Here is a 20,891-nt window from a genome sequence, read left to right on the forward strand (position 1 = left end):
ATTTCAAAATTTGATTAGAACTTGGGAGTTCCTCACAGGCCAGTGGGATCTGCACCCACTTATTCCACAGCTGAATTTGGCCTTTTATGTAATTTGAAACTAAAATGCTAAGCAAAACTCCGTTATTCCTGAATAGAACCAGAACAAAAGTTGGCATAAACCCTAGCAAACCAATCCTGCTAAGGCCCAATGAGCTGTACGTGATAGATATGGCAAATTCCTGCAATATGCTTGCAAAATCTTATGGTATGAAATGCAAACTTTATGTATCATTATGGGTTGGGATTGTATGTAAGGGGGAGGCATGGGAGTTCAAAGGATTATATTGAAATTGTGCCAAATGAGAATGGACTTTTGGGACAATAAGTGTGAAATGGATTTCCTGGGAAAGATCTAGGGAAAGGTTAATATAAAGTCCCTACCCACAGTTATAGAAAAACTCAGCCTTTTGAAGCTTTGTACTGAGAACAGCGCGATTGTCTGCTGAATACCTGTGCCTGGAGGTTGGAGATCAAAGGCCCAAGCTGTAAAAAGAAACAGCTGATCCACACAGTTTGGGTTCTGGTTCTGAATCTGAGACCATTATGAACTTGTAACCATGGGGAAACAACAGTTGTGGGTTTTGAAGGACTGACATCTACCTGTGCCTGACATTTCTCTGTAATGCTTTCACCTAAAGAATAAATGTGCTTGCTTACAAAGAGCTGTGCGATAACATAAGTATGGGTAATTACTGCTGTTCATGGCCTTTGGAGAGAAAGCAAAGTGCAGACGCTGGCCTGTTTTGGCAGTGTGGCTTGCTGGGAATATCATAGTGTAGGTAGGGAACTGTGCAGCCTTAACACCCTGGTCAAGAGGGAGAAGGATGCAGGTTCCTGCCCAAGAGAGGTGACAGCTGAGGCATGAGGAGCAGAGAGTGCCTCCTTGTGAGGGACCATGGAGGAGTAATACAGGTGCAGTTGCCCCAATCTATAACACTGTACTCCTGAGTCCTTTCTAACTACAGGTTACAGTTTTAAAAAGACTATTCCAAAATATTTTCAGTATAGATTGAGTATAAAAAAGCACCAGGATAACAAACCTGGTTTTACCTATCATAAACAGATTAGAAACAAAGATACATAATGGCATTTTAAGAGCCTGGAAAAACAAGGATAGTTTATAACTTATAGCACAACTCCACCAGATGGATTTTAGCTGAATTTCAGTTTTGTCCTTCTGAACTTTGACTGTATATTTACTTTCAAGTAAAGTAAACCTGGAGGAAATAATGCATTTATCTATTTTATGTAATCTGCATTTTTGAAACTTGCCAAAAATGAAAAACAACATTTGATTGTAAAAGTCAAATTTAAACATATAAAACAAAAATGAGAATTGAGCAGCAGAGGAAAGGCACAAAATATTGTGAATGGAACATAAATGATCTAAACATGTTTATGGTGAAATTTGCTGAAGTTCAAAATTCCAGCTCTAAATTCACTGCCCCACTGAATGCCCCATGTATTAAAATGTTCCAAATCCTCTACATAAAGGAGTTAGAGGCTCTAGATGATCTTCCAGCTATGGGGCCTGATCCAAAGCCCACTGAAGTCAATGGGAATCTTTACAACTTACAGGGACCGATTCCAACTTTATCCAGAGAGGAGTGTTGTGTGAATTCCTCTCATAGAATACAATTTGAAAGAAAGGTTTGACTGCCTTCCCAGTTTTTGAAATAAAGGTATTCTTGGACATTCTTTCAATGATATTGAAATGTGAAGTATGTCTTTCACATGCATTAACAAAAACAAACAGGTTAGCTATATACTTGTCATTGAAAGTTAATGTCACATAACACCTGAAAACGAGTTAACAATTGCATTTATCTAATTATTGGTAGCAAGATTTTTTTTTATTTACAACTGTGTTAGACAATTATACCATGCTAGCCAAACTGTATTCCAGACCATACGTCAGGCATAGTTTTCAGAATATATCCATTGTCCACCCATAATATAAACAGGGCTACAGGAGGCTATTGCTTTCCCCAGCTAATATTTCACTATGTATTTACACTTTTTTTAAAAAAAAGATGTTTGTTTTGGGCACAGCATCTCTAAAACAAATGTTTTTTGATACCAGAAATACACATTGCTCATCTTCTTATACAAGTAATAGAGCACTAATTTCTTAGGTGTAGTCAGTGTGTTTCTATCACCCTTGGAAACATTTTTCAGTGTAAAATAAGTTAAAAGTAATGATCTATTGTGCTTTTTCACCCACACTTATTGTGAAACACAAAACAATCCAATATGAGTTTGAGAGAAGAGTATACTTAATAGTTTTAGCTTCACACATTATGCAGAATAGGGTCCCTTCTTAAGATTAAGTAAGCACATGAGTTTCCACAGACTCTCATCACAAAATTGCCTGTTGGTACAAAATCTTTAAAATTGTACTGTAACCAAGTTGATGAAGGAAAAAATACTGCCAGACATATTAAGAAGTCAAGAAAAACTGTGTAACTTGTTTTGTGCCTCCCAGCTTGAATGCATAAGGGACAAATGCAAATTTTCCAAATGAAGTACAGCTCACAGTGCATAAATCTCAAACAGACAGTAGTTTGCACTTATTAACACTTGGCTTGGATCATAAATGAAGCACTTTTTCCTGAAATGCCAGGAAAGGCATTTTCTGTAAAGATTGGCTTTTCCCCTAAAGGAACATCAATTATAAATCATGGTCTGGTAGCAAAATTGGCAGAGCTAGGCTTGAAGCAAATAAACTGGGAAATACGACTGATTTAAAAATGAGTGTGTTGCCATGCATTTTAGCCATCATTTGAGGAAATGGTTTGGGGGTCATTATTCACTGGCAGGCATATAAATTCCATTGCTGGAATTTTTAAAAGTTTATGAAGGCACAAGTGGCTTGCTGCACATCCCAAATGGGGCTCACCGCATCAGGGAATTTCCAGAAAAGCTTGCTTATCATGATCAAGTTTCCCAAGCTCTGTGAGGGCTGATCACTCCAAAAGCATGGTGCTGCGAGCAGTTAAGGGGCTGACAGCTCATTTGAGACTTTGAAAAGCACTTAGATGCTTCTATGTCCTCAGCCAGGTAGGTTTGGAGTTAAGCGTTGCAAGGGGCATGCAGGTGCAGATTAAGCCACTCAGCCATCAGTTATTTATTGGCTTCTCAAGACACAGTGCACCCAAAGATGCTTCTCCTAAATAGTTTTTTTTTTTAAAAAAAAAAGACCTAAGGAGCATGGGTGAAAGAGAGACACAAACCTTTGCAAAGAGAGACACAAGCCTTTGCAATGAGTCCCGGTGTTAGGACTGGGTTCAAGGGGGGTGAGAGAACAGATAGAGTAGAAAACATGGATGGGGAGGAAGGGTGGTTGGAAGGAGGGTATTTCCAGTATTTTCCAATACAGATTGGGGGCTACATCAGCTACTGGATTCATCATGCTGCCATGGATGCAACCAGGCTCCTTACGGAAGTGAGGGAAAGTGGGAGGTGGGCTAAGCTAACCTTGACTCAGATAGAAGAAACACAATTATTGAACATAGGATTTGTCAGCCAAGGAGGACCTTCCTTGGCCTAACTGAAGCACACAACTGATGCAAGCATATCCCAGAAGCCATCGTGAACTAGAGTACAGAATGCCTCTCAGTTCCCATCAGGGTCATCAACACTCTAAATGTAATTGTTAATAGGGCCATCAAAGACACAACTGGAAACTGCTAATCTACTTCCTGACCCAGGCTAGAGAATTTCTTAATCACCCTGGTGAGCAGCATAGCTCAATACATACCCTTTTCCAGGGCCTAAATCCATTCCCTTGACTGTAGGAATTCACCCAGCTAAGTCCATCAACTGCTGAAGAATTTAAACTTTCATATTAAAATAAAATAGCACTTGAAAATATTCCCAGTGTGAACCAAGCAGAACACAGCACCGTATCAGTTACAAAGCCTGGAGAAAGATAAATCCAGTACTGCCTTCACCATTGGTAGGTTTGCAGTGGGGGGTCAACTGCCACTGCTGCTTGGAGTAGAATGCCATGGGCCAAATAGCTCTGCAGCTGTGGAAGTGGAGGGGGATCCCTTCATAAAACCAATCTGCTGTGACATTGGGTGGGGTGGGCCCCCTGCTGTGCAGTGGCTCCAATCATTCTTTCTCTCAGGGATTTGGCTGTCTGGTTTTTGCTCAGATGCTCAGGCTTTGCTCGCCATATGTGGGATTGGGAAGGAATTTTTCCCCAGGTCACATTAGCAGTGATCTTGTGGGTTTATTCATTTATTTTGCCTTCATCTCCAGTGTGTGGATGTGGGTCACTTGTCAGGATTATCTGAGTATATTTCACTTAATCATTTCCCTGCCATTATGGAAGCCTTGAGCACTGGTGTACCTTATCCCTCCAATTATCTGCTTGTGGCACATAAAAGTCTAGTCTTTTGTGGGCTGTAATACTTTGGTCTCACCTTGGGTGCTTGGTTCAGCGTTCAAGTGCTAGGTGGTGGTGTTGGTGGCCTGTGATAGATGAAGTCAGATGAAATGATCTGGAGGTCCCCTCAACTCTATGTAGTGCAGAAGGGTACAAACATCCCACTCATTGGTGGCACAGGCACCCACACATATGAGGAACCCTGTGCTTGGTGTAGTAACATCTGGGTGAGGGGAGCCAACCATACAAGTGGCTATGGTAGCAGATAAGTTCTGGTTGCAAGATGCCTCACAGCTTCTTAGCCTCCTCCTCTAGTTCTGGAAGGAGGACACCTAAGCCTCCCACAGAGAGCTCTATGTATGGGGCCGGTACAAACTGAATTCTTGGATGGGGGGAAGACGGTGCAGCATTACGATAATGTGGTGGGAGTAAGACCAACTGATTTGAGGGCAACAGCGATAGCTTTACCAAATCTCATGATTTCATTGCAAGTCTCACAATGCTTTTTCTTAAACTCCCAGCTGCTAGAATCAAAGTACTACATGAGAATCTCAGCTTTCCGGGGGGGAGGGTGGAGGGGTGTGTTTGGGCAGGTGTGGAATGTAAGTTTTAAGTCCTCATGTTTGGAGAGAAATGCTTGGGAACATGAAGCTAGTGCACCCTAAATTCAGTAATCAGCAGGCCCGTACAAAGAACCCAAAATGTATTATTTTTTAGAAATCTGAGACTTAAAAGTCATATCATGATATTTGGTAGCCTGCATCCCGGTTTTTGAACACCTGGAGCTGACAATACAGGGTCGGGGAATCCCTTGATGTGATTTGTGTGGGGGTAGCCGCACTGATGGATGTATTGGCCGCATGCATGATAAGCACTGCATTAAGTGGGGGCTGCGTGTTCAGCTGGGGGCAATAGCGTGTTACCCAGCTGGTGTGGGCCTAAGCAGGCCAGGGTGGGGCTCAGGGCCCTGGTGTATTTGGTCCCTGGGCTACGAGGGGCTGCTCGGTGCTTATTTGCAAGCGCTGCCTGAGAACTAAAAACTCCTCTAGGTAAAGTCACTAGCAAGCCATGGCCTGGACCATTGGGCACCAGGGGAGCATCCCTTGCTCAGCAGGGTCACGAAACGAGCACTCCCCCTCCCTTCACCATAGTGTAACATGGATTCGCCTCTACCTCCCCCCTCCTGCCGCCCAGAATGGACTTTCCCCTAACCCCGCATTACCCTCCCGGCAGTCTCAGTGGTACATTCCGCGTCGCAGTTGTCGTGGGAACCGCGTACACCGGTCGCTATGCGCACGGCGCTGGAGCCGCGCCAGCAGGTGTGGGTGAGGGGAGCCTGGGCGAGCCGCCCCTTCAGCTCGGGGACAGGGAGGCAGCGGCGGCCGGAGCCTAGGCCGGGGGGAAGCAGGTGCCTGGCTCCCGCGTGCGCGGGCGGGGCCCCTGGGAGGGGCATGGAGGTGGCCAGTCAGCGGACCCCAGCAGACCTCTGGGGGCGGGGGGAGCATTGGAGCAGACCGGGGGAGGGGCAGTAGGGGTGGGTGGTGGGAGCCTTGGCACAGGCCCCGGGAGGGGAGCGGAGATGGGGTAGGCAGTGGACTCCAGGCGGTCCCTGTGTGGGAGCACGGGAGCAGGTTGTGGGGGAGGGGGGGAATGGATGCTTGGTTTCCAGCAGCCCCCTGGGTGAGGGGTGTGCGAGTGCGCGCGGGGGAGGGGGCAAGGTCCGGGGGGCATTAGAGTCCCTAGGGATTGGGGAGGTGTACCCTAGAGACAGTCCTACACATGTATATGGAAACGCCCCCTTTATGGAGGTACAGCTGAATGCTGTTTATAGTATTTTTTAGGGTGACCAGACAGCAAGTGTGAAAAATCAGGGGGGAGGGGGTAATAGGACCTATAGAAGAAAAAGACCCCCAAATCGGGACTGTCCCTATAAAATCGGGACATCTGCTCACCCTGCTATTTTTCCTTTTTGCTGTGTAAATCACCTACAGTGCTGTGTGCATTATGGACAGAGAAACATGAGACTTTTAATAAGTCTAACTCATGATTCAGGTTATGTTGCATCTCTGTACAAGTTCATTGAAATTCTCCCTCCTGTCTCTCCAGAGCTAATCCGAGGAGCAACCAAACCTGTGAACCTTACTTAGCTGGGAGAAGAGTTAGTTTTAATGAAATTGCTAAAGGCAAGAGTTTAATTTGCTTGAGGTTTTGAATGCCTAAGAAATAGGCAGAGGAAGTTCAAGGGCCCTCTCTTGGGAAGTCTTCAGCACAAGTGTAGGTGCCTGAAAGTGTTTTAATGTTAGAAATATAGTAGAACCTCAGACATAAGAACACCAGAGTTACAAACTAACCAGTCAACCACACATCTCATTTGGAGCTGAAAGTATGTAGTCAGACAGCAGAGATGGCGGGGGTGGGGGTGGGGAGGAGAAGAAGCAAATACTATACAGTACTGTATTGTGTTAAATGTAAACTACTAAGAAAAAGGGAAAGTCTTAAAAAAAGATTTGACAAAGTAAGGAAACTGTTTTTGTGTTTGTTTAAATTAAAATGGTTAAAAGCAGCATTTTTCTTTTGTATAGTAAAGTTTCAAAGCTGTATTAAGTCAATATTCATGTGTAAACTTTTGAAAGAAACATTGACAAACTTTGAAGGAAGCCACTCCATCTTTCCTTGGCAAGAGGGAAGATTGGTGTCAACTATGTCCTTTAAAGTTAGGGGAAAGTGAAAGGGAGATAAAATAGGGAAGACCCATGGAAGAAAGAAAATGGGGAAATGGAAACAAAATGGGGTGAGGAGGCAGCACGGCAAAGAGGCTTTAGGAACATGCAGTAATCAGAGAAAGAGACTAGGTAGCAAGATGTAAATGCCCAAAAGTGAGTGGGGGAGGTAGGGTGAGAATGAAATATAGGAAGGAGATATTTTTCTGAGTTTCTTTTTGCTAGGATTCCAATTAGCAGTAAAAGGATATTTGGAAATAAAATTTTCTGTTAAAGTTAAAAAAAGACTGCTGTGAAAGAGGGAGAGCAAGCATGACTGGTGGATCCTGGCTGACAAAAGGAGAGGGGATTTCATTGGGCATTTTACTAAAATGAAGACTACAAGATTAAACTTCAGTGCAAGAAGGAAACTAGTACGCAGCTGTGCAAACTCCTGCTCCTACATGCTTCTTTATAGCAGCATGCACTAAAGATTTATAATTTTCAACTGTAAGTCACAACATGAAAGAAATGATTTGAAATTTTTGCTTGCCACTCAAGTACCTCTTTTCATTTGATAAAGCTATACACAGACACGCAGGATTTGTATAAGTAAAACTCAGAAATCTTTGCATAGCTGCTTGCAATTTTTTTGAATTAGCTTTTAAATATCTAAAACATATCCTAAGATTTTGCGACCTATGGCTCTGAACCTGCAACTGGATCCAAATGAATATACTTTTACATTCAGGCGGAGTCCCGTTGAAGTCAGTGGAGTACTACGTGGTTGTAAAAGTCCACTCATATGGATCTGATTTCAGCGTAGGGTCCATATTAACTGAAGTGTTGTGCAGTTAATGTAAAATGTCACATTTATACCATTGATATGTAACTAAAACAGTGTAGCAGTGAAATCTTTATTTAACTGTTAGTGGGGTGTTTGCTACTGCCAGTTGTATAGTAAATAATTGTAAAGTGAAATCATGTGTTTTTTTTTCCAAAATAAGTCAAGTGTTTTGTCTCTGATTATCTTTATGAACAACCTGGTGCTTCAAAAAATACATCTAACAGCACCAGGTCATTAGTGTCTCGTCCTAAGGTGACTTGCTAAAGGTAAAGAGAATTGTTTTGAAAATTCTACTTTTACATAAAGTGCTTCAGATTATGTATTTTTGTAAACATTTACTTTGAATGACTAAGAATTTACTTTGTCTTCCATTGTTGTACTGTGATATCATGACCTATGCACAGACAGAATGCATAATAATTTATTACAGGTTTTCTTCAAAGAAAATGGTCAAAGCCTCGAAGGCACCCACTGTAGGCTCCTGGGTCCTCAGCCATTGTATCTCTTGGGTCGAGACCTACATCTCTCTCCCTCCTGAATGATTTTTTTCCAGGCTGCAAAGTTCCTTGCCTACACTGTAATACTCCCAGCAAGCCAGACTGCCTGAACAGGCCCAGGTCTGCGCTTTGCTTGCTCTCCAGAGGCTATAAACAGTGTAATTGGCAACAGTTATAAGTTACCATACAACTTTTCCTAAACAACAGGGCTGCCCGGGGGAGGGGGGCAAGTGGGAGCAATTTGCTCCAGGCCCCCCAGGGCCCCCCAGGAGAGTTTTCAGGGCCCCCCAGGAGAGTTTTCAGTGGCACTTTGGCGGCGGGGGTCCTTCAGTGCTGCCGAACACACCTGGAGTGAAGGACCCGCCGTCGCTTCATCCGCTCTGGATCTTCGGCAGCAATTCGGCTGTGGAGGGTCCTTCCACTCCATGTCTTTGGCGAAGTGACCTGGAGTGGAAGGACCCCTGCTGCCGAAGATCCTAGGCCCCCTGAATCCTCTGGGCGGCCCTGCTAAACAAGCACATTTATTCTTAATATGAAAGCGTTACAGAGAAAAGATTAAACAAAAAAAATAAAAGAACCTTTGTGCAAGCTAAAAAGCTTAGCAGAAGTCATCCCAACTCCAACCTCTGGTAGTGTCAGCCTTCGAGATCCACAGCTAGGTTTTCTCAGTGGTTACAAATTCAAAGCTGTCTCAGATTCAGAACTAGAATATCCATGAATAGGTTAGTTTTTTCTTTATACATCTTAGACCTTTGATTTTGAGACTACAGGAACAGGTAATCAGCAGATAATAGTTCAATAGGTTTTCTTCAGGAATATTGTAGACAACTGCCATATCTGTCACAACGGTGTTACAGGCATTAAATCTAAACAATGCCTTAGAAATATAGTTTTAAAAAATACTACTTGAGGCCACTAAACTGGCCTCAGTTCTTTGTCGTATGGGTTTTTAATTTTTCAGAGTCTGAATCAAAAGTAGAATAGCTGTGCCAGCTTGTTTAACTGCCTCACTGCTGCTAGAACACACGTCCTCTGAAAGCAGATTCTTTTTTTTTATTATTGAACATCCATTGAGATGAATGGAGCATCAAGTCTTTCCAAGGGCATCCAGTCACATTAGATAAATGCACTTGGTGCATGTTTCTGACACTTCTTTCAGCATTAAAATGGTCACCATTTTCAGTCCTTCTGTACTAGGATTTTTAACCAAGTTTTTAACCAGTTAGCAACATGATTGGCTCTAAAGATGGTTTGTGTTTAGTGTGCATTAAGAAACTGTGACTGCTAATCATGAGTCATCCTTGCCAGCATCCTAGGCTGGCTTATGGCTGTATTCCTGTGGTTAGGCTGTAACAATGTCATTCTACTATGTAGTTGGAACTCTCTAAACCATGTCTGCACAACATGATCTTCAGCCATTCCAGAAATCTTGGTAGTAGGCCATGCCAGAGTGCATTGTCTCTCAGGTTGCTCGTACTTCTGATTGTGAGACTTTTCCCAAAATGCAATGAAATAAACATGATTAGTGTCATGACACATATAGACATGCCCATGCTATGGTTTTGTCTTTACAAAGTTGAAACTGGATCACATGAGCATGTCATAACTGAGATTAAAAGAATAAAAATAAAAAATTGAAAGTATAGTCAAGATCTTTGATTCTGGAGAGTATAGCAGAAACCCGAAAAAAAACATATAGTTACCATTTTGTATGGATTTGTGCTTGATATATGATAGCTTTCAGCTTCCCTAATACTTTACTGTGATTTTATTCTGACTTTGCCGCCTGTTAGTGCTCATTTTAGCACTGGTATTTGGACCTTATTTTGTCCATCTTTTCTATAGGTAGTCTTCAAGAAAGCCATGTTTTATTAAATACTGAACCAAGTTCAACCTTGGTTAATCCATGCAACCACATTGTATTCAGTGGATTTGCATGGGTGTAACTGAGAATGGAATGTGGCCCAGAGTTTCATATAAATGCTCTAAAAGTTATTTTAGTTTAATTTATATTTTCTTTAGCATTTTATTGCCATATTATATAATGCATTTCTGCTTTCCAACTCTTTTTCCTGTACATTAAAAATTGTAAAAACTATTACAATGCTCTAACATATTAATTGCAATCCGGTTGTTCAATTTGAACAGGTTACTAACCACAAAGAATTTCACAAATCATTCTGATTTTTTTGAGAAGAGTTCGCACTGGGAATCATGAACATCAATGACTTTGTAATACTGCCAGGTTCAAAGACTGGAACTTCCGTAAAATTAAAAGTGAAGTAAGTGCATTTCTTCTGACTATGATAGAAATGTTGACTTTACATTTTTAATAACTTTATATGCAACATTAAGTATGAGGTTATGTTTGCACAAAAGTAAGAATCATAGATATGTCTCTCTACTACTGTTTTTCCAGGCTCTTATTCTTATCTGCCTCCTCCTCCTTAGGTTTTTTTTAACCTTCTTACTGAATTTATTCGTGGGAATTATTGCTATGCAGATTATCTAATATATACTGTTTTTATTAAGGCCTTGTGTACCCTATAGAGGGTTTTCCAGCATAGTTAACCAGCAAAATCTTCCAAGTATGGATGCAGTTACCGCATAGGGTCTTATATCAGCATAGCTATGTCGGTAAAAAAAAAAAAAAATCACACCCCTAACCCACATAACATTACCATTATAACTTTTCAAAGTAGGCAAGTCCTAAATCTATCCTATCCTCACTTTCTTGATGGTGACCATTCATTTTCCCCCTGCCCCACTGATATCTCCCAAAGTTCATTCTGTTCAAAATATAGTGGCTTATCCCCTGACTGAACATGTTCCAAGCCTCAGAAATCTCCAGGGTCCATTTTTCTGTCCACTTCAGAATGCAGCGCAAAATCTACTCCCTGGTCTTCAAAATTCTTTGTGCTTTAAGGGACTTGTCTAGGCTTAAAACTTTTACCAGAATAGCTATGTTGGTTAGGGATATGTTTTGTTTTGCTTGTTTTATTGACATGGCTATACCAGTATAAGTGCTGGTATGGACACAGTTTAATTACTATACTGTGTCCATACTAGGAAGGCTTTGCTGGTTAAGTAGTTTTAGCCCTGAAAATAGCCCTAGGTTGGAGGAAGGGCATGCCTATCCCCCTTTCTTTTCTCCTCCTACATGCCTGAATCCACTCAGGTCACGCAGGGGCTGAGGAGAGTGGAGTGGAGTAGATCTCCATCTCTCCTGGTCACTCATCCACAAGTTCAGGGGAGCGACGGAGCTTACTAGTTCCAGCAAACTCCTCTTTTGTGGTTAAGCATTCCTGGGCATGCACAGCTGTTTTAGCCCTGAAAATAGCCCTGTCTGACAAATGGTGTAGTTGTCAGAGCTGGAGTTTTAGGCTTGCTATGGGGGATACGGATTACATACTTCAATATTAAAAGTTGTTAAAACTGCTTAAAATGTATTCAGATATCTGTTTTCATTCTCCTTCATGTTCTGATCAACGTCTTTATAATTTTCTTGCTAATACACATTTGAATGTTTCAATTTAATTTCTCTAGAAATGTACGAGAGCTGAAGTTGGAGAAAGTACAGTTAGAACTAGAAAACAAGGAGATGGAGAAGAAACTACAGCAACTACAATCTAATATGAGCAGAGAAAAAGAAGAGAGGAGGGAGTAGGTGAAATTTCTTTGGAATTTTTAACTGTAAAATCAAGGAATCACAATGAGATGTGTGTTCTTTTGAAAAATCACTTGTGGATAACCCATCTAAAGACTAGCATTTTTGGTAGTGTTCTGCACTATTCCCTCTGAGCTGTTTCCTTTCCCTGCTTTTTTTATTTGTTTACCCTATTCTGTCTTTTATCTCCTCTTTTCTTTTCTTTTCCTCTCCACAGCCTCGCGCTGTCCTGTGATAAGCATGTTTTTTGCTTGGTGGGTATTTTTTTTTTTTTTTACAGTTTCTCCTGTGAGATTGGTTGATTTACTTCTGATGTCACAATCATTTCTATTTCTCCTCCCCAGTGGAATATGATATTAGAACTGCCAGCCAGTTTCCTTCCCCCCCCGACATTCTTTTTTTTTCCCAGTGAAATTGTAACGTTGGAGTTAAATCAGCCAATCAGTACCCTGTATCTCCTAGTGTATTTCACTTTGTCACTGTTTTAGTGAGTTAAATGCATGTACATAACATCACAAAAGGACTGGAACATTGTAATAGTTTTATATATGATGGAAAGAACCCATTTAGGAAGGTACCATTGTCTGGTGAAACGAGCCGAGCCGTAGACAAATCTTGGCTCTGCTAGTGACTCACTGTGTGACATTACCAAATAACTGTAACCTCTGTGTCTGCTTCCCTATCTGTAAAATGTGGATAATACTTATTTTCGTGCGTCACAGAGGTGTTATAAGGATAAATTCATTAATGTTTGTACAGTACTTTAAAAGGTATAAAATGCTATTTGAGCACTAAGTGCCATTAATTGCATTGGATCATAGTAATTCATTTCTAAATTCCTTTTTCTCAGAGCAATTAAAGCTGGGTTCTAGTTGCCTTTATGCGTTGACAAAATGTTGAGACTGAGACCACCAGCTTGGCTGCTCCTCAAAACTAATCAGTTCAAGATAGGCTATCGTAGAGGTGCTGCTACTGTTCTTAATTTTTCAATTTATGTAGCACTGATCGTGTACTAAACGCTTTTCAGGCAAAAACAAAGACACAGGATCTTATTTACATTTATTCCTACTTAAAGAGAGAGCAGGTAGAGGACAGAAGGGATGGGGAGAAAGCAAGAGAAGTAGACGACTGAGAATTGACATTAGGCACACACGTTAGTTCCACAATTTTTAAAATCTCTCTTGCACTTTTTCTTACTCCATCTCTCTCTCTCTCTGAGCTGAGGGCTAGGATTTATGGATCTTGTGGAAGAAGCATGTTTTGAGAGAAGAGAGTATAGAATCATAGTAGACTAGATCCAGGAGGAAACTTCCAGGCTTAGGAGCTGCATGAAAGAAGGCAAGGAGATGGATAGTAAAGAAGCACTGAGTTGTGTGTGTTGGTTGAGGTGAAAGAGAGCTAAATGACAAGGCAAATAGTACTAAATTGTGCAGGACCTTGAAGGTAACAACAAGCATAAATCTGCTGTGGAAATTGGCATGGGAGACAATGAAGGGATTTTAAAAGCTGATGGATATTGTCAAAGCAACTGTCTGGGTAGATAGTTTTCACAGTGGAATGATATCTACTTCTGGGGGCATGTCATTAAAGCAAACTACTTGTAAACATCCAGGAAACTAATGTAATGTGCAGGTTTATATATGACAGTAAAAAAAATACTTAGTTTGGTAAATTATCCAACAAGAGTTACTTTGTCAGTCTTTCAGGTTTTCAATCTTGACATGAAAGCAATCAAAATTAAAGGGGAGTTATGTTTCAGGAATCAGTGCTTCTACAGAGATGATTTTTTCCTCATTTTTCTGGTATCCTATTTGTTGCTATTAACTACAAATCTGCATATTGGGAAAATGATTCATCCACCCCAATTTACAGGAGAAATATGCTTAGTAATTAAGTTTAGGGTACTGTTTTTTTCCTAGACGATCAAGTGGCTGTCGTTGGCAATCTGGACAGGCAGGACCATTGGGCATTCAACCTCAAGTGTGGTCACAAAATAGAGAAAATGTTGTTAAGGTACAAAAATTTCATTGGATTTGCAGATAGTCTCATAAGATACAAGATTTAGAAGAGGTTTTTGTGGGTTACAGTCAGTCATTCACTATTTTGGTGTAATGCAACTGAATTAATAAGACAGTTTTAAATATTGTATTAAGATGAGAAATGGAATATTTTATAAGTAACATTTCAAAGGTATTTGTTTTTCTGCACAGAGCATATACTATCCTACTGAGCTAAAGGAAGATTCAGTTCTGGACTACAGTATTTGAAATAATTGTTTGGTGTTATGTTGTATTACATAAATTAGGTTAGTTAAGGGGTAAGGTTGTGCTACTTCTACAAGAACAGCTTCAGTGCTCACTGCAGTCATTTGGGAATCTTCCCATTAATTTCAGTGGGCATTAGATAAGACCCAAGTACAGATCTGTTTGAATGATCAAATTGTAGTATGCTGTATTAGCTAAATTTGTCATATTTACTGTCCAAAGTATTTTGTGTGTGTGTGTAGAAAACTTTTACCAGGAAACATTTTCAGACTTTTCTTCTATAAAAAATTTGTAATCAGTTTTCTTTAGGGAGATACTAACATTTAGCTTAAGGGGAAATTCAAGATAAACAGGTATATTCTGCAAAGTGAAATGTACATACAAAACAACAACATTAAAAGAATGTTATGGTTGCAAAGTCAAGCACTCAGAAGTTAAGGAACACTGGAATTAAGGTTGCCTGTGAAATCTTAATTTAGTCTTCTTGTTCTCTTGTGCACTTGCATTATGATAGTCTTTTTAATTAAAATAATAGCCTATCCTTTTTACCACAGGATTCATACATCATTCAGTGTCTTGTTCTCCTCTACCCCCAGGCTGCTTTTTGGAATCTACTCCCTCTGCTACTTGCCCCCAGCCTAGCTCTTGTTATGTCTACATTCAAATCAGTTTGCTTTCTCCTCCATGCTGCCTGGGTGCCAGCAAAGCGGGCATTACTGAGAGCACAGAAGAGATATTGTCCTTGTTCTCAGTTCTGATGTCCAGTGCTACAGCAATTGCAGGCAAAATCCTGCTCAGTCCCTGCATCCCTGGGTTGGAGCATGCCAAGTGCAGACAGAATCTTTACGAATTTCAGCTGAAAGCTCTGGCAAGTCTCTATAAAACATGTGCACGTTCAGATTTTTCCAAGGTTTATAACTTCGGCATTTTTTTCTCAAGAGCAGTAAAAGGCATATCCCTGGTACTAAAAACAATACCCAGGCCAAATATCAAGTCCATTCTCCAAAGTATGCAGTGTGCTAGAGCTTCTCAACAAAATGTTTGAGAATTTTTTTTTTTTTAACACAGGCAAAATAATGTATTTTTCCCTAATCTCCTTCACAGAAATGGTTGAACTATTTTTGGTGAAACCTTACAAAAATATTCAGCCTGCTTGGGAAATTTCAGTCCAAACAGTTTGTTTGGCAAACTTATAAGCAGTTGAAAACATATTCTTATAATGAGAAGTATTGGGGAACCTTAATTGTAGCCAGTGCTACTAGCGCCACCTATAACATACATTCCTGAGTGTCACAGCTCTTGGAAAATAGATTCATGTTTTTGTTAGCTAAGGATTTTGGCCTTGTGGTATTAATTGACACATGCTTGCACTGCATGTGATTCAAGAGCTACCTACTGAGTCAAACAATTTATGTTTATGATCTCTGCTAAAAATACTGGTTCTGATGGCAAAATCAGTTTTCTTTGCTCACAGTCTCAACTAGTATGAAGAATCCTAAAAGGATACCCAAGTCTAAATGGTCTAAATTCAGCTTAGAAGTAAAGATATGCTTCCTAATTCCTTGAGCTCAAATTGATTTATCGAGAGATGCATACAAATTGGGCTGAATAATGCATAAAGAGGGAGTTTCTCACTGTGTTTCTTCAGGAAGCCAAGCTCATCCTGAACTGCAAGCTTTACTTAATAGAGCTCATTAGAAACTTTATATAATAAAATTCATATAAGTCCAGAAAGAGACATTTACAACCTTAGACCAAGTAGTGGCATTTGTTATTTGAAGGCGTTGAAAGAGCAGCTGTTTGTTATGAAGGTGTTTTTAGTTAACATACTCAATTTCAATAACATTACCTACTCATGTATGATTAAAAGAGGGTGAGATTGAAAAGGTTTTCTTTAACCCCCTCCCCTTTTTTTCTCTCCTTTTTGAGGCAAGTTGCTCAATTACAGCTGCTGATACTTCAAACTCCGGCTGAAGCTGTCAGTTTTGGTAAAGACACATAGGGCAACAATTTCAAAAAGGCAATAGTGTAACATGCACAAGGGGTGGAAAGTGTGGGTGCACTGTAGACTTCTCTATGTTTGAAAGGGAAAATGCAGGAGAATTTTTTGAAAGTGATCAATTATTGCCCTAGAAAATGGGGGTCTAGTCGCAGAAGGCTGTTGCAGAAGGAGATATATAGAGCTCTTTACAGCTGCTTGTACTCTGCACAATAGACTGTGTGAATGGCATTTAAATAAAATTTAGGCAATATGAGATGGTGTGGGGCAGGTGGAACAGAGGCCTCAGCCCCGGGCAGTAAGGTCCTGTTACTGGAGGTTCCCTAGCTGTCTTGGATTGTGAATTGCTGGTTAGCCTTACACAGGAACATAAGACTGGAAGGGACCACCTGGGCCATCAGGTCCAATCCCCGGCTATTACAGGCAACCCCATCATATAATCCTATTCATAAACTGAACAAGTTCGTTTTAAAACTAGTTAGGTTGTTTGGTACGCTACTGTTGAAAGGCTGTTCTACAACCTCGCACCTCTGATGATTAGAAACATTCTTTTAATTTCCAGTCTAAATGTATTCATGGCCAGTTTATACCTGTTTGTTCTCATACTAATGTTGGCCTGCAGCATTAATAGGTATTCTCTATTCTCCATCCTTCGTGTTCACCGTGCCTCCCCCCGCCCCCATGTATTTATATAGAGCAGTTGTATCCCTCTCAGCCTCCATTTTGCTAGGATAAAGCCAATATCTCTTAGTCTCCTCTCATAAATTAGGCTCTGTATTCCCCAATCATCCCAGTGTCCCATCTTTATATCTGTTCCAGTCTGAATTAATCTTTGCTACACATGGGTTTTGTATACGAAATTGTATACAGAACTTCAGAAGAGGTCTTACTAGTGCTTTGTACAATGGCATCGATATTTTCCTATCTTTACTGGAAATACCTTGCCTGATACATTCTAGGATTGCATTTGCCTTTTTCACAGTCACATCACATTGGTAGATCATGTCATGCTGGGGTAACAAAGACCATGCTTTTTATGAAAACCCGGTAAAATTCATGATTTTTGTCACAGAAATCATGAATATGACAAACATTGCTTATTTGTATCTTTTAAAATGAAAACATCATTTTTTAGAAAATCATTAGTCAAATATATTTTTTTGTCATTAACGTAGCATTTTAACATGCATACTTCAGTGGCTATATTTTGTATTTATATTTATTTATAATTCTTTTACTTTTCTCTGTATATACATGTATAAATGTTTCACTATAGGTTTCTTCAGGAAAAGTGAAATTGAAGATACTCAAAGAACAGATTCATGGTAAAGTGATGTTTGTATTCACCAAGTAAAATAAAATATTATTATATGTTAATATTTTATGTGTTCCTTAGAGGTTGTTAATTAAATAGTTTGGAAGATACTTTTCATAGTTTAGAAAAAAAGAACCTTTACTGTTTATAGTTACCACCACTAAGAAGCCTAAAATTAAAATTAATAGCCTTACTAAATTTTATTTTCCTATGTGCTGCATGATGATATTTTTTTCTTAAGAACATTTAAATAGTTGTGTTGAAGACTTTAACATACTGAATTTTAAGGGGGTTCAAAAGAAGTATATGGAACCAAAATATCCACTCCCATCAGTCAGAATACATGCTTAATGTCTTATAAAATATTGATCTCTTTTTTTGCCTTCCATTGTATTTTTCCAGAGCCAATGAAACAGCCATTTATACATAAAATGGCAAATGTTGCAATCCCTGAAAAACCTAAAATGAAGGGGAAGGCATGTGGACAGTGTGAGGCCAAAAATGCTTTACTGGTGAGTAGATGGCAGCAAAAGTATTAATATTTGAGTATAGAAAGCTAGCCAATGGGCTTTGGATTGGATTAATTTAAAATAATCCTCTTTTAAAATGTCTAATTATGACCAAATTAATATGAGGCGTGTATACATTAATTAGTGGAACCCCCTAAAAAAATATAATTTTATTTCCTCAAGTTTTATTTGTAACATTTTGGAAAATATGAATAAGGGAAAATATCCTCAGCAGTAACTGTATATCATGAACCCATTTTTGCTGCTGTTACTTTTTGTTCAAGAAAAGGAGTACTTGTGGCACCTTAGAGACTAACAAATTTATTTGAGCATAAGCTTTCGTGAGCTACAGCTCACTTCATCGGATGCATGAAGTGAGCTGTAGCTCACAAAAGCTTATGCTCAAATAAATTTTAGTCTCTAAGGTGCCACAAGTACTCCTTTTCTTTTTGCGAATACAGACTAACACGGCTCCTCTGAAATCTGTCTTTTTGTTCAAGGTATGCTTAGAATGTGGGGAAGATTACTGTGGTAGTTGCTTTGCCAGAGTCCACCAGAAGGGGGCACTGAAGCTCCATAGAATGATTCCTTTGCAGGTAGGGACTTTTTTTGGATAATCTTGTATTTATAATAAAAATTGTCTCTGTAAATAGTTCAAAACTTAATTGTTTAAGAAATGCAATTCTTAAACGTTTTCATTCATCAGAAGCCTTTTTTGTCACACAAGGACATATTTTTCTGCATTTATTTGTAGCAGATGCATTTATTATTACATCTTTAATATACGTTTCAATTTCAGTCATCAGTAGGTTAGAGATTTTGTTTTATAATAAGGTCATCAACTTTTTTTAATACCCCACAATCTTTATTTATACCAAACTGTGTTTCTGAGGCCTGATCCTAGAAACACTGATGCATATGAATAGTATTTATACTTCATAAGCAAGCTAAATTTTAAGATCAGTTGGGTTAAAAATAAGCTGAGTTTTGTTCCATGCAGTGTTTTTTAATTACAATTTATAAAAAGTGGTGCTTTTAAATTTTACCTAAGAAAAATGAACATATTTTAATTAAAAGGAGCTTTAGTGTTTGTACAGAAACTTCCTGTAAAACGCAGCAAATGTATATTATACTGATTCTAATGTTGGAAAAAAATGTACAGTTCTTACTCTGTGCACTAATAGGTTTTACAGTCTTTTGATTTCTCATGGGAAAAAATATGACTAAAATAACTGTCATGCCACAAGGTTCTAAAAAGCAGCCGGCAGGTTGTTAGTTGAAGAGACTTTGCATACATAAACCTCCACAGACTGGGGGAGGGGTGGTTTTATGCTACACGGCCTATAAATCTGTCACTCAAATAGTAGAGAATTCCCATATACAATTAGCTCTTGTCTGTGAAATGAACAATCCCATATTGGTGAAAATGATAGTGATATAATTGGAAAGATTTATTTTTTTCAGAACAACAAATAATTAAACGATGGTGAAATCTGAAAAGTGTAATGTTCTTTGTAAAGTAGTATAGTTCATTGTCATTTGGGCCTGAGTTAACAGCATTAAAAAAATCATCTTTAAAGTACAGCTTTATTTGTACTATGTATTCTTTTGATGTATCAATAACATTTCAATGACCACTGTTGTAAGGATTTCTGCATAAAATTATAATAACACACTTATTTAAAACTGCTTTACTTCTCATTCATCACATTTTGCTATATTACATAAATTGATCATGGTAATAACTTTTGTCCAATTTTTAGATCCGCTGTTTCTTCCATTTTACACATCAAACAGTATTTGATTTTTGTTAAATGAGGTGGTGTTTTTATGCAGTTCAATTTGTAGAAATTATATAAAATTATCCTACTTTTTATTTTGTTTCGTTGATACATTAATTATGGTTGAACTGTTTTATGGGCTGTTTTAATGAATCAAAGAGAAAACAAGTCAGGAGTTCTGTATGTAGAAGTGTTTAGACTTTCTTCCGTGGAGAGAAACAAAATTACTTTAAGATAAATATGAAAATTATTGTAAATATAGGGAATATGTATAACAGCATGTTGACTGAATCTTAGGAAACTTAAATGTTTCCTTTCCATTTAATTTGTGTTTATTACCAAGTCAAACTGTATTTTTGGACAATGACAATGTTTGATTGTCAAGATGTGCCCTGTGACAATCTTATGGTACTTTCTCTCACTGAAATTTATTTGCAGATGTCAGACCTTTTCCCCCCAAAAGTATAATCTTTTTAGTAATGCTATAAATTATCAAAGTTGTTGCTCTGATTAATGTGTTCTTGTTAGAATGATGCATGCTCAGAGTGTATTATTTGAAAGATTACATTAAGAGGAAAAAATTAAGAGAGTTACAGGATGACCCAGCACATTGAGGGATGATAGTCAGTAGTGTAGAAAAGCAGGTAGTAAATCATCTTCTTGGACCCGTGTTACTAGCCCACCTTATACAGCAAGATATATGTGTTCTGTCAGCTATTTTGGCTGGATTTAAAAGCATTTTCTCTACATTGAACAGTCACAAACAGTGATATATCAAATCTATTTGATCTATCAGTTCTCACAATTTGTACATTCAGAACATAAGGTTGGAGTATTAATAATTAATAATAATAACTTGCAGTCTCATTCATAGATCTG

General features: G+C 39.1%; 1 protein-coding gene across 5 annotated transcripts in view; it reads left to right on the top strand.

The window, feature by feature from the left end:
• The first annotated feature begins 5,668 nt into the window (after positions 1-5,668).
• The window catches only part of ZBBX (zinc finger B-box domain containing), a 54,699-nt gene continuing 39,476 nt past the window's right edge, over positions 5,669-20,891 (top strand). The window contains exons 1-8 of one of the 5 annotated variants that reach the window (XM_048863995.2): positions 5,781-5,842; positions 7,431-7,643; positions 10,626-10,759; positions 12,024-12,140; positions 14,064-14,157; positions 17,684-17,732; positions 18,125-18,234; positions 18,732-18,827. In XM_048863995.2, the coding sequence (XP_048719952.2) occupies positions 10,692-10,759; positions 12,024-12,140; positions 14,064-14,157; positions 17,684-17,732; positions 18,125-18,234; positions 18,732-18,827 (534 nt within the window). In that variant the 5' untranslated portion in view covers positions 5,781-5,842; positions 7,431-7,643; positions 10,626-10,691. Of the gene's footprint in view, positions 5,843-6,182; positions 7,644-10,625; positions 10,760-12,023; positions 12,141-12,361; positions 12,399-14,063; positions 14,158-17,683; positions 17,733-18,124; positions 18,235-18,731; positions 18,828-20,891 lie in introns of those variants that run through there. The other 4 variants (XM_048863994.2, XM_048863996.2, XM_075132138.1 and 1 more) reach the window with 4 other exon arrangements.

Source organism: Caretta caretta, chromosome 9 (genome assembly GCF_965140235.1).
Source record: "Caretta caretta isolate rCarCar2 chromosome 9, rCarCar1.hap1, whole genome shotgun sequence".
Classification (NCBI taxonomy): Eukaryota; Metazoa; Chordata; order Testudines; family Cheloniidae; genus Caretta; species Caretta caretta.